The 12,960-nt window shown below is 43.3% G+C and overlaps 1 protein-coding gene across 1 annotated transcript; it reads left to right on the forward strand.

The window, feature by feature from the left end:
- The first annotated feature begins 10,629 nt into the window (after window positions 1–10,629).
- FERD3L (Fer3 like bHLH transcription factor) lies at window positions 10,630–12,500 on the forward strand. The gene has a single exon (XM_083827045.1). It carries the CDS (start codon window positions 11,230–11,232, stop codon window positions 11,785–11,787), a length of 558 nt encoding a protein of 185 aa, XP_083683171.1. The 5' UTR covers window positions 10,630–11,229; the 3' UTR covers window positions 11,788–12,500.
- The last annotated feature ends 460 nt before the right edge of the window (window positions 12,501–12,960 follow it).

Below are 12,960 nucleotides of genomic sequence, written 5' to 3' on the forward strand. Positions count from 1 at the left end.
TAGCTGAATAGTTTAGAAAGGTACTGTCATGTACTTTGGACCTCCAAACTGAGCTTTGTATTCCTTTTACAGCCTCATCAGTGCCAAGTAGAGGACAGCAATAACTTCATTTTGTCTACTCCTTCACAAAACCTTACATAGTCCAATGTAAGGTTTAGCTTATTTACAATAAGAGTACACTGCTGGTTTATGTTCTACCTGGAATCCATCATGAGCCCAAGTTCTTTTCAGGGGGCTTCACTCAGCCAGTCATTTCCCAGCCTGATTTTCCCTGACTGATACATGAGGTTATTCTGTCCCATGCTGTATTGGTTTTGCATGGCAAGGGCTTGGTAGCAGGGAGACTGCAGGGGTGGCCTCTGTGAGCAAAGCCCAGCAGCTGCCCCATGTCAGGTCAGAGCCAGCTCCAGACAGCTCCAAAAGGGACCTGCCACTGGCCAGAGCCGAGCCAGCGAGCAACACCGGTTGGGGCCTCTGGGAGAGTAGATTTAAGGAAGGAAAAGAAAAAAAAAAAAAAAAAAAAAACTGCTGTGCAACAGCAGCTGGGAGAGAGAGGTGAGAACCACAGACCTGCAGCCCCCCAAGGTCAGTGCAGAAGGAGGTACTCCAGGCACGCAGCAGCAGTTCCCCTGCGGCCTGTGGAGAGGCCCCTGGTGGAGCAGGCTGTCCCCCTGCAGCCCATGGGTCCCACACGGAGCAGATCTCCACGCTGCAGCCCGTGGAGGAGCCCCCGGTGGAGCAGGTGGATGTGGCCTGGAGGAGGCTGCGGCCCATGGAGAGCCCCCGCAGGAGCAGGCCCCGGGCCGGAGCTGCAGCCCGTGGAGAGGAGCCCACGCAGGAGCAGGCGGTCTGGGGGGAGCTGCCGCCCGTGGGGGACCCGTGCTGGAGCAGTTTGCTCCTGGGGGATGGACCCCGTGGTACGGAGCCGTGTGGGAGCAGTTCTTGAGGAGCTGCTGCCTGTGGGCAGCCCCTGTAAGCTCAGTTTGGGAAGGACGGCATCCCGTGGGAGGGACCCCACATGGAGCAGGGGCAGAGAGTAGCCATGAAGGAGCAGCAGAGATGAAGTGTTAGGGACTGACACACAGCCCCCATTCCCCGTTCCCCTGCACCATTTGGGGTGAGGAGGGAGAAGATGGTGGAAACATTTAAATATGGTGGTAGAGCCAATTTACAATGCACCTAAGAAACGTTTTTTCCAGCCCATGCTTTCTCAGCTTCCACAAGGAATCCTGTGAGGGATTTAGCACTTCTGTGCTAGAAACCTTCCTGAAGACCAAGTGTCCATTGCTTTCCTCCTGACAACTCAACATGCCTTTGTATGATCGAAGGCAATCAAGCTGATCAAGCATGATTTGTCCTTGCTAAATCTGTAATGTTTATTGCTGATTGCTTTTGTGTGTTTGGAGATGGATTCCAAGTGGGAGTGCTTTATGATATTCATGATCACAAAGATACAATCTTTTTGATTAGGGACTAGTGTGGCCCATAATTCCCCAAGTCATCCTTTCACTTTTCTTAAAGATAGGCATGAAGCTACCCTTTTTCTAGTTTCTTCCCAGAAAACCAGAAAAAGAATTTTTCAGACAGAGCAGCCTGGCACTCACTTCAGCCTGCTCTTTCAGTGTCCTCAGGTCATAACATATGGCCAGTGGGAAATTATCCTAAAACCATTGTCACTGTAAAGAGCACTAAGTCTTAGTAACCTTATGCAACTGCCTAGATCTACATTTGTTTATATGCAATGATTAATTTTATTTTAACTATTGATAAGATAATGGTTATGAATATTAAAAGACTATTAATTAGAACACCTCATTCTCACAACTTCTTTAATAAAATATCATTGGTATGCATTTCTTTGAATAGTAAACCAAATGACATTAATACTTTCAAAAATACGGAATGAAACTAAAAATTAATGTGATTAAAAATATTTTGAAGAAATTAAATCTAATACTAAACAGTAAGTGAAAAAAAAAATACAAATGATGTGATTGCTTCAGAATGCATTAAGAAACTCCCTTTCAACACAGGCTTAGAGGAATGAGTCAAGAAATCCTGGAAAAAGTCTCTCATAGCAATAAAGACTAAACCAAAACCACCATGGCTAATCTTTAACATCCTAGGACACTCCCTTTGAATGAATACTGTGTACTACTGTACGTCAAGGGTTTAATTCACAATGATGATTTTCTACCCAAGCTAAGTAAAATGGGATTTGTGTGTCCTTTTTTTCTGAAAAGCCAAAAAGAAAATAGATTTCTACAATTATTCAATCTTTCTGGAGTTAAAGTTAAAAGGGATTGTTCCATTCCTAACTTATTTTCTCTGGATCTGGTCTCACAAATGAGATAATCCCAGCGAGGTTTAGCTTTGAAAGCAAACGTGAATGATTTGATTTCATTGAGTGTGTGAGTCACTATTACCTAGCAATTAAAGAATTAAGCTAGTAGTCCAGAGATAGTGGGTTTGTTCTTAGCATTGCAACTAATGTATTTTGGTAATCCGATGCAAATAATTGAACCCACTTCTTTTCAGTTTACTCCTGCATAAGGTGACACACTTAAAGGTTTTGCAGGTGTATTAAGTACATGCCTGTACATGTAGTTTAGAATGCTCTGTGAGGTGTTTGAATGGAAGCCAATATGAAAAGACAGAGTAACAATAATATTAATCTCTACAGCTATGCTTACTCCAGTGCTAGCAAAACATGGCATAGTCGGAACACTGTATCTACGTGATTCTAGAGTTATGGGTAACAATAAATGCAGGTCCTTTTTAAAATACTTACATAATTGTGCTTATGGTCTGAGGGCAATTTTAAATATAGGGATAAAGTTGTATCTCTTACTCTGATTCACCAGGTCCTTTGTGCAATGAATTGACGCTCTTGTTCCCCATAGTTATTCTGAGGAAATTCCCTAACGTGGGATGAGACAGAATTCTCTGAAGTTGGGCAAATCTGGAGTAAAAGATGGTATGGAAGGGAGAAGAGGACATGAAGAAATAGTGTAGAGAAAAGAGAATTGTACTAGACTATGATTCTTCATTCCTCATTGTCTAGCCTAGAACATCCACTGGGTTGCATATTTTATTTGCAATTTACTTTTAAAAATTACTACAGATGTTTTAATTTACTATCATGTCATCAAACCACTGTGTCCATAAGCAACACTAAAATGGTTGCCACAACTTTTAGGTTCAGCCTGCCTCCACTGAACAAAATTCGGAATTTGAGAAATTAACAGCATTTTCAATTCCATGAGCTGTGGGCTTAATATTTGTGTGGTAAACCTCTGAGAACTAGCTCCATCTCCTTTCTAAATCTCCAGACCTCCTGGTGCTCTGGGAAGCATTTATTTTAGAGATGCATTGAGAGAAACACTTAACCTCCACAAAAGCACTATCTGACCATCTTCCTTGATAGCCAGGGCCAGGCTAGAACTTTCTCAGGTATGAACATACACAACTTCTCCTTATTTAGTCACAAAAGCTTCCCACATATTCATGGTAATTACTACACCATAACTACTGATAAGCATCAAACTCTAAAGCATACTAGAACTTCAGTTTTGTCACAACATAAAATACACAAAAATAGAAGGAAGGATAATGAGTGATGCAATGCCTTGAGGAGGAGAGTGAGGAGGAGAGACTGCTTTAGTGGGTCTGTTCCAAAAATGCCAACATATTAATTCATTGTGGGTTCTAATAGCCCCCAAATTTATTAATTTATTTTATTTTACCCCAAACTAACAAAATTACAGAGTCTTATTAGCTGTGTTTTAAAAGTTAGACTCTGTAACACAATTGTATGTGTTTCGTTGCTGAATGTACAATGTGATTGGGTACTTGAAAATTAGATATTTTGTTGAATTCTAAGGGAAATAATCAAAGGAAACTCATATAATGTTTAAAAGGCTTCTTTACCTTCTAGTTGCTGAGCCTGTAAAAAGATCTGTATAATTAACACCAGTTTAAATAATTACAATACATGATTATTACTAATAATATCATGAATTGTTAAAATCACTTACTTTGACTTTAATGATATCTTTTTATTCTGGAATACAGTCAAAATTATTGTGCTCAGAGCAAAGCTATTGGGAAATATATTGTTTTCCTCACCCCTCAAAATTCTGAAAATCAAATAGTTTTGAGAGCAATCTACATTTAAATATCACATTGAAAACCTGACATTTGAGAAAAGACTACAGATTATAAGCATTTCAAATATTCTAGCTTGTTTATACATTTGGATTATAGTAGCCTAATTCTTTCAAAAATCTGCCCATGCTTGGGCTCACTGCTAAGTGAAGGTACTGGAGCTCTGAGCTGTCATGCCAGAGCAAGGGCTGGGGATGGATAACACTAACTGCAAAGAGCAACGACCAAAACATTTAACAGGAAAGAGAATAACAAACAAACAAAATGTGAGAAATATGAATTTGGAAAAAAAGACAGCTGAACCTAAACAGATGAGTGGGAGGTTGAAACCCAAGAGGTAAGACTCAGGGGAACTGGGACTAATGTACCGAGTCCAGGAAGTGGAATCTGGAGTGAAGATAGTTTAAGAGAGAAGAGATAGGACAGGGTAATGAATTATAACAAAAAAAAAAAAAAAAAGGAGAGACAGGACATTCATTGATAAAGGTAGACTGGAGGGGATAAATCAGGTTGGACTGAGTTTGTCAGAAATTACAAGTGTTGATAAGTCACATTTCCTTTGTAGAGAGGAACAAATTGTCTTCTTCTCAGTAGTCCTTTGCTGCCATCTAATATCTGCAAAGTCTTCTGTCAAAGTATGCCATCTTCCTTCAAGTCCTGATGGCAGAGGATAACATTTGTCTTCATAGGCTTAGAGGCAGCAAGTAGCACGATGGATTTAAAGATTTCACCCCTGCCACATGTGGGCATGATATGATACCACAGAACACAGGATGAAAGCTTTCATTTTGCAGTTTGCTTTTTAAATATCTAATGATTAACAGTAAAACCGTTATTAAAAATAATAATAATAATAATTTAAAAGAGTATTCCTGACTAGCAAAGTAATTAATCACATGTCCTTACTAGAATATAAAAATCAGAAGCTAGCAATGCAGTCACTGGTTCAGAGGCTTGGCAGAGGGGACCCATTCTTTAGACATGAGTTTTAGTATAAGCCTCCTTGTTAGTTGCAGGAGGTGCACCTGTGGACTATAAAGGATGAGCTGTTAATCTCTGTTCAGATTTAAAAAAAAAAAAAAGTAGCATATTCTACCTGGAATTTGTGCCGTTAGTATCACAAGATCAAAGGCTGAGTAGTTCAAAAAGAAAAAATGTCTCATTTGACTTATTTGACCCATTTGACCCACTAAATAAGAATGTAATCTACAGATATGTTTTTGGTAACAAATCTTGATTCACGATCATACATAGAATTTTTCTGTTGACGCATAAAGTCTTTCAGTAACTATGGCTCTCAGCATGATATTTCCCTGCATTCTACAATTTTTGAGATATGAAAAAAGCATTAATTAATGGCCCTAGTCCACACTTTCATAATGATTAAACTAATGAAATATATTAGCAATTTGGAAAACATCCAAAGTCCTAGGTAAACAATACACATTTTTATTGCATTCCATTTTCCACAGACAATATTTATACAGCAAAATCAAGATGAAAGAAGTTGTGTTTAAATAACGTTATATTTTTCATGGCCACTGTTAAAAAGCCAAATTAAGGATGACAATCCAACCTTAATGCACGTCCTGTCCTCGCTCCTTCCCCCCCCCCAAGATTATGATTAAGGAGTAAAGTGTCATTCATAAAACCTTGCAAGCATGATGAATTGTTTCACATCCTAACCACAGCTATTCATTTCATTTGTCTATGATTTACACAAAATTGCCTTTTCAAACTTTTTCTTCATCATTTCATATCTGGAAATAGCAGCAACTACTCCTTTAAAATATTCAGATGGTGTGTAATACAACTGTAAATAGAAATTAATGCACTTTACTGGCAGAGTGTTCATAGTTTTACTAGGTTTCACACAAAATATTGAGTTTTACCTTCCTGGTCCAGGGAGCAATGATGTTACTGAATGACTTTTTTTTTTTTTTTTAAAGGAGAGCCAAGTCATGAAACCTCATCTTTGTAAGTGGATGTTTGTATTCAAATTGGAGTCCTATTAAAGACAGGCTGTGACATGGTGATACATTCAAGCAATCAGTTACAGGTAGGATCAGTGCCTAGAATTACTTCTGGGACCAGATTTCTCTAGCTTCTCTGCATATATTATGTTTTGAAGAACAGAACCAGTCCCTATGCCGGACTGGTAGCAATTCACTTACTTTTTGAGAAGAACTCACTTAGTGTATCATCAATATAAGGAATAAAGTTAATCCTTACACTGCAAACAGGGTAAGGTATTGGGTTGCAGAAAAAAGGTTGCAGAAAATTATTACAGACTCAAATTCTAGGCAAATATATCTAGCTGCCTTTGTCTGCACACTCTGGATGTGTACACTACTGATTTTTTGTTTAGTATTTGTTCATAGACTTCTAAATCTAGAGCCAAGATTCATCCTGCAGGACTGAAGGTATGCGAGTTAGAAGCCAGTGTCCCTAAGCTCTTCAGACAGTCTGTCTGGGAAGATACTAGACTAGCAAGTGGACTGTGGAATCCACTACAGGTGCTCACATCCCTGCAGGAGTTAGTGACTCCAGGATAGAGCGATAGCTGGATAAGAGCAAGCAGTTAGGTAATGTGACTCCATTTGTAGTATCCATTGCAATTTTCTTAACAGATGGAGTCAATTCTTTCAGGATGAGATATGAACAAGTCAAAGGAAGATAATTTTGTGTTCATACATTTTACCTGTACCCAATGTATTAAAGGCTTTCCCAGCTGTTTCAACCATCAAGGCCCTTCTTCCTCTGGTCTACATTAACTTTAATTCTGACTTCAGCAGTCTTTCTCCTCTCTGTTTTTGTAGCAAGCCACTCAAAACTGTACTAACCAATTCATCAAATATACGTTTTTAAGCCTCCTTCAGCTTCACAACTGACTCAGACACAGAGTCTTTGAACATAAACTCTATCACAGCCCAGTGTTCCCTGCCTATGTGATTTCATGATGCATTGAAACATTAAAGGTCTCCTTTACCCTTCTGGTGATACCACATTCAATCACGTTGTGCTCTGCTTTCACCTGAATGCTACTACACTCTTCCACTATGAAAACAACCAGTCTTCAGCTAGCTTTGCTTAAATACATACTTTCTGTATTAATTTTTCAGTGGTGTCCTTACTCGCTTCCTCTCCACCACATATTGAGCAAATGTCAAGCTAAGATATTTTACAAACTCTGTTCATTCCCATTCAAGTTTGTCCTATCTTCACACATATATTCCACTGATCTGGTCCGGTCTGCCAGGAATGCAAACTGTGATCTCAACAGGGCAGGAAATGTCTTTTGTTCTGGGGTAATGAAGTCCTGATCCATTACCATAATTTTAGAGATTAACAACAAGGTCAGACAGCTGCAATGTCAGTAAGTTGAAAGAGAGATTTAACCTGCTACATACTAGATCTGTTTCTGTTAATCGGGCCACAGCTTGAGAATGATAGCAACTGTCTGGCTATTAATGGATCAGTTAAAGTAGAGAAGATTTGTACCTTTTTACTAGAAAAGTGTATAGATACTTCTTCCAGCTTGATATCTAGCTTTTTGTGGTTTCTAGAGAAAACAGCATCTTCCAACTTCTTGCATGCTGAGTCATGTTTGTTGGACAATAACACCTTAATTCAACATCCAATGATTACTACTGACTCCCAATAAATTTTCCAGTAAAATATAGGTCTATATTGTTAAAATCTATAACATCTCCATCAGTAATGCTAAATCATCAGAGCGGCTGTCTTTTCGTGCATGATAATGTGAAAAATGATCATCACAGGTACTCAGAACCCACAGTTAAAACAAATAAAACTATTTCCATCGAGGTACACTGAATTAAAATGCACATTGTCATAATTTCTGCTAGTACAAAGGGCATTGGATTTGTTATATAGGGAGGCATATTAAAAGATTTAGGTTTTCAAAGTTTAGCGTAATTGGTACATAATCAGGTGTGGGCATAAGGAGATATATATGCCTTCTGATAGGGTTAATAGATCAGACGAGCTATTTATTGTATTTTGGGTTTTGATCCCAATCTTCATGATCATCTAGAATAATATCACAGACATTTCTGAAGAAAAACAATTATGTAAATAGTTGCAGAGAGGCTTGAAGGTGTAGCCATCAGTGCTTAGTATCTGTATGTATCTTGTGAGCAAAAAATTTTGTGACAAAAAGTGAAATAAAAAGGTACAATGAGAGATGGGTAAAAAAAGGTAAACAATCCTATAGAAAACTGTTTGCATGCTTAGTCAAAAAAAATCTAAAACGCTGATCTAAGTACGTAATTTGGTCTGAAAACTGTCCTAGAACATATTTCAAATCATAGTTAATTGAGTTAATTATGAATAATTTGCAATCATTGTTACAAGAGAAAATTCAATATTTTAATAAAGGTAAGGGGAGAAAAACAGGAAACAAAAAAGCAAGGGGAAAAAATAAAATAAATAAATAAATAAATAAATAAATAAATAAATAAATAAATAAGCAGCTTGGCAAGAGGATTCACCTTTGCTAAAAGTCTTCATTTGCTTCTACGACGTTCCAGCTGGTTGTAGTCCTGGCCTTAGTGCTTCCTTTAAGGATCCAGAGGCAGGTACACCCCCTCTAAATCTTTTATGTTGTATTTTATATCGCTTTGCACTGCAATACTGACTCAACAACCTTCTGCCTTTACTTTCTCGCTTCTCGTCCCAGTTTTCTTTGCAGTTTGTCTCCTGCAACAACGTGAAACTAGAGATGTGAGCAGGAGTGTCTTTCTGAAAAGACCCTAGTGAAGGGCTGCTCTATCTTCCTCTAAAAGACAGTTTCTCACATAACGAGAAATTCGTGTGAAGTTTGACACAGAGTTGACGATTTCACATTTCACTCTTCATTTGTTTCATTATCTGAAGTATTTGTATTTCCCCGATAACTTCGCACCTTGTGGTCACACAATTCTGCTAGCATATGCCCTTAATTTATACCTCCATGTCTTCAAACGAAACGCTTGCCACCTCAGTTAAAGGGAGCTCAAATAAGTTACATCCCTTTGCAGGTCGATTATATATTTATATATTTTTTTTCTATGCAGCCTTTTTGCTTAACTGTTAGCCTTTAGAGCTCTCCAAATTAATGTTACCTAAGGATGCTCTCTAACGTAAACATTTTTCCTATCAGATGCTTTACAGCTCCTTTTTAATTCAATCACCGGGTGAGCGATATGCACGATAGATAAGCACATCTCCGTTTGCTAGGAAACATCCCAGCCTTACTAAGAATAGAAGCAGTCTCCCTGCAATTTGCTTCTCTCCTTAGCCCTGGGCATGCCATTACACCTGTCCAGCAGACACCACGCCTCCCACCGTAGCAGTGGTGACGGTGGCGGTGTGACCAGGGGAGGAGAGGCTCGCAGTGGCCCCCAAAACAAGTGGAGAGGGACGGTGCACCCCCGAGGAGCTGCGTTACCTGTGCCGCCGCGGCCGCCGCCGTCCGGGCGCGCCGCCCCGGAGCTGTCCAATGTATCCGGGCCGCTCCGCATCGCCCCGCATTGATCCGCATCGCTTCGCAAAGCTCCGCATCGCTCCGCATTGCCCCGCATTGCTCCGCATCGCCTGCCGGAAAGAGCACACGGAGCTGGGAGGGAGCTGGGGGGGTCGTTACGGCGGCACCTTTCCCAGGGAAAACAAACAAACAAAAGGATATTTGGGATGCTAGCCGCGGTGTAAACGACGGCGGATCCTGGTTTGCCATCGGCAATGTTTGCGGTCCTGTAGGCAAACAGGAAGGGTTTTGGCGGAGGTTGATCCTTCGGCAGCCCCCACCCGTCTGCTTTCATCTGATGGGCTTTGAAATCCCCTTAGAAATTAGAAACTAATTAGTGAGAGTGGCAACAATGCATGACAAAGGCGAAGAACAGGGCTTAAGAAGGCAGGGCAAGAGTAACGGGCAGCACCTCCTAAACGCGCGGTACGCACAGATCGTGTGCCAAGGAAAATCGATGCAGTTCAACCTGGGTGCGCGTAACCATGCCAGGCTGTTTGCTTGGAGATAGTCTGTGATGTGGTGGGGTGAAGACACAGCCCCTAACCTCTCACAGCCTCCCAAGACAAAAAGCAAACCAATCCCCCAAGTCTGTCCCCAAGGAAACCTTGCTCAAAGAAAGGTATTCGGCGGTGTATGTGTGCGGGTGTGTTGATGCGCATTTCACGGTATTTTGCGCCGTGTATCCAGCGTTATCAGGGAGTGGAGTCAGGTTGATTCATCCGTGCACCGCCGGTGACCGGGACGGCTCTGCCAGGGGTGAGAGCAGCCGCTGCCCTGAATAGGAGTAGCTTATCCTCGTCTCCTGGGCAGGAGGACGGGGTTTCAAAGCGAATGCTTTGAGATCGCCCGAACCGAAATGAGCTTTACGAAGCAGCCTTTTAGTGCCACGCTGGAAAGATGTTTGAACTCTAGTTGAAGGGGATTTAGGGGAAATGGAGAGGACGATGCCAACAGTTACTACCGGGAATGCAATATCGGGTCCCCTACAATGCTTACTTAGGCTAATGGAGGTCCTGTCATTCAGCTCCCATTGCGCTGGGATACAGGGTAAACATTCCCCGGTGACCCTCCGCATGCAGGTCCCCTCTTCGGGACATCATTAAAAGCATACATGCACTTGCCTGACATCAATTGTCCGGCCGGCTCTCAGGGCTCAGAGATCCCGGCAGAAAGCAGGAAAGCAAGCCCAGTGGAGACCCGGCTCTGCTGCTGCGGGCTTTAAAGAGGCTGAAAATCGTTTGGTTGCGGGTCTGTGAGAAGAGACAAAAGTGCTCAGCAGGTAAGAGCGGAGGGTTTTGCCAAGAAGGAACTGTCCTTGATCGCTGTGACAGGATTGACTCGCTGGGGACTCCTCTCTCGGTAGCATCCACGCGTCCCCGAGGGAGCCGCCTGTCTCCTCTCATCAGCATCACGGAGAGAAATTTTACAGCCGCTCTTTCTAGCCCTGCTAATCCTGTTATCCGGGGGGTTATAAATATTAACGCCGCTGGGGCTGGGGATGGGGGACCAGATTAAGCCCTATCTGAAATAAGATGTCAGCCAGCCTCTTCCCAGCCCACCAGCGCCCGGGGCTGCCCGGCAGAGCCCCGCAAGTGCCCTGCCCGGAGGGGCTGCTGGGCGCCTCGGTGCTGGACTTCGTGGCCGACCTCTCTCTGGGAGCCCCCCAGGGTCCCCCCCGGGCCGGGCCGAGCCTGGGGCTCTGCGAGGTCACCACCGGGTCCCCCTTCGGGGACAGAGCCCTGTCGCTGCGGGAGGGGATGGCCCGGGGGCTGCCCCTGGCTGCCTTCGGAGATGGAGATCCCGAAGACGAGGAGGAGGAGGAGGAAGAGGAGAGGATGCGGAGCGCTTCCGTCCTGGACAGACCCAGGAGAAAACGGGTTATCACCTACGCCCAGCGCCAGGCTGCCAACATACGGGAGAGGAAGAGGATGTTCAACCTCAACGAGGCGTTTGATCGGCTGAGGAAGAAGGTGCCCACCTTCGCCTACGAGAAGAGGCTCTCCCGGATAGAGACCTTGCGCCTGGCCATAGTGTACATCTCCTTCATGACCGAGCTCCTGGACGGCTGCGGCAGGCAGGAGGCGAGCTAGGGAGAGCTGGGGACCGGCGGGACGGGGCTGGGGGACGGCCACCACCCCCCAGGGGCGCTTGGAGCCGTGCCCGGGCGCCCTGCACCGCAGCCAGGGCCATGCAGGCGTGGGGAACAGACCGAGCAGTGCCTGGGGAGCCGGGGGAGAGGGGGGACGGAGGGGTTCCCTGTGTGTAGATTTGCTAATATATACCATTTTTGTAAAGGAAAAAAAAATGGAAAAAAAGAAAAAAAAGTGTCTGGGGCTTTTCGGTTGTTGTTGCTTCGCCTGCTTGCTGTAAAATTTTGCAATGTGCCGCCTTCGAGGCCGCGTCGGACGGGGCACCAGAGTTGCTCCAACCTGCGGACTGGCTCTCCAGCACAGTCAGTTGCTGGTCCAGCTGCCTGCCAGGGACTAGGAAAAACCCTGTGGCTGCATTTATTTATTTTTAATAAACACAAACCAACTCCCTTTTCTCTGAAATCCAGCCTGCCGAGCCCATGCCGTGTGTCACAGGGCGAGTTAAGCGGAACATCTGGTCGGAACCGCGCGGTGCTACGATTCTCTCCCAGGGACTAGCTTTGCCCCTGCTTGTGTGCGGCCAGTGCCGGCGCTCGCACCCAGCACGGTGCAGAGAAGGCGGGGGATGCTGTTTGTGCCCTCCGGAGAGAGAAAAATAAAACACGGAGGCATGTGGGCTTTGATTTCGGGAATGTCACTCAGAGACTTCTACCCCTCCCTGGATTTTTTTTTTTTTTTTTTTGCTCCTCAGGGCCCACGCATTTCATTGCTGCGAGGAGATTAAAATAAAATAAAATAAAATAAAATAAAATAAAATAAAATAAAATAAAATAAAATAAAATAAAATAAAATAAAATAAAATAAAATAAAATAAAATAAAATAAAATAAAATAAAATAAAATAAATAGAAACAAAATAAAATCATGCTGAAAAAATGAAGGCAGAAGAGGGGGAAGCCCAGGCCGACAGTACCACGGGGATGGGGATGGAAGGGGCTCCACCGCGGGGCCCCGCCTAAGGGAAGGGGCTAGGGGCTCCCTTTCCTCAGGCCTGGAGCTGGCTTAGTTTTTTATCATTAGACTGGAGCCCCTCCGGCTCCTCCTGGTGCGTCTCAGCCACCCTCCCCTCCTCTAGTCCAGCCCGCACTGAATTTAGGAACAAATGTCCCACCCT

This window comes from Anser anser, assembly GCF_964211835.1.
Source record: "Anser anser genome assembly, chromosome: 2".
Lineage (NCBI taxonomy): Eukaryota > Metazoa > Chordata > Aves > Anseriformes > Anatidae > Anser > Anser anser.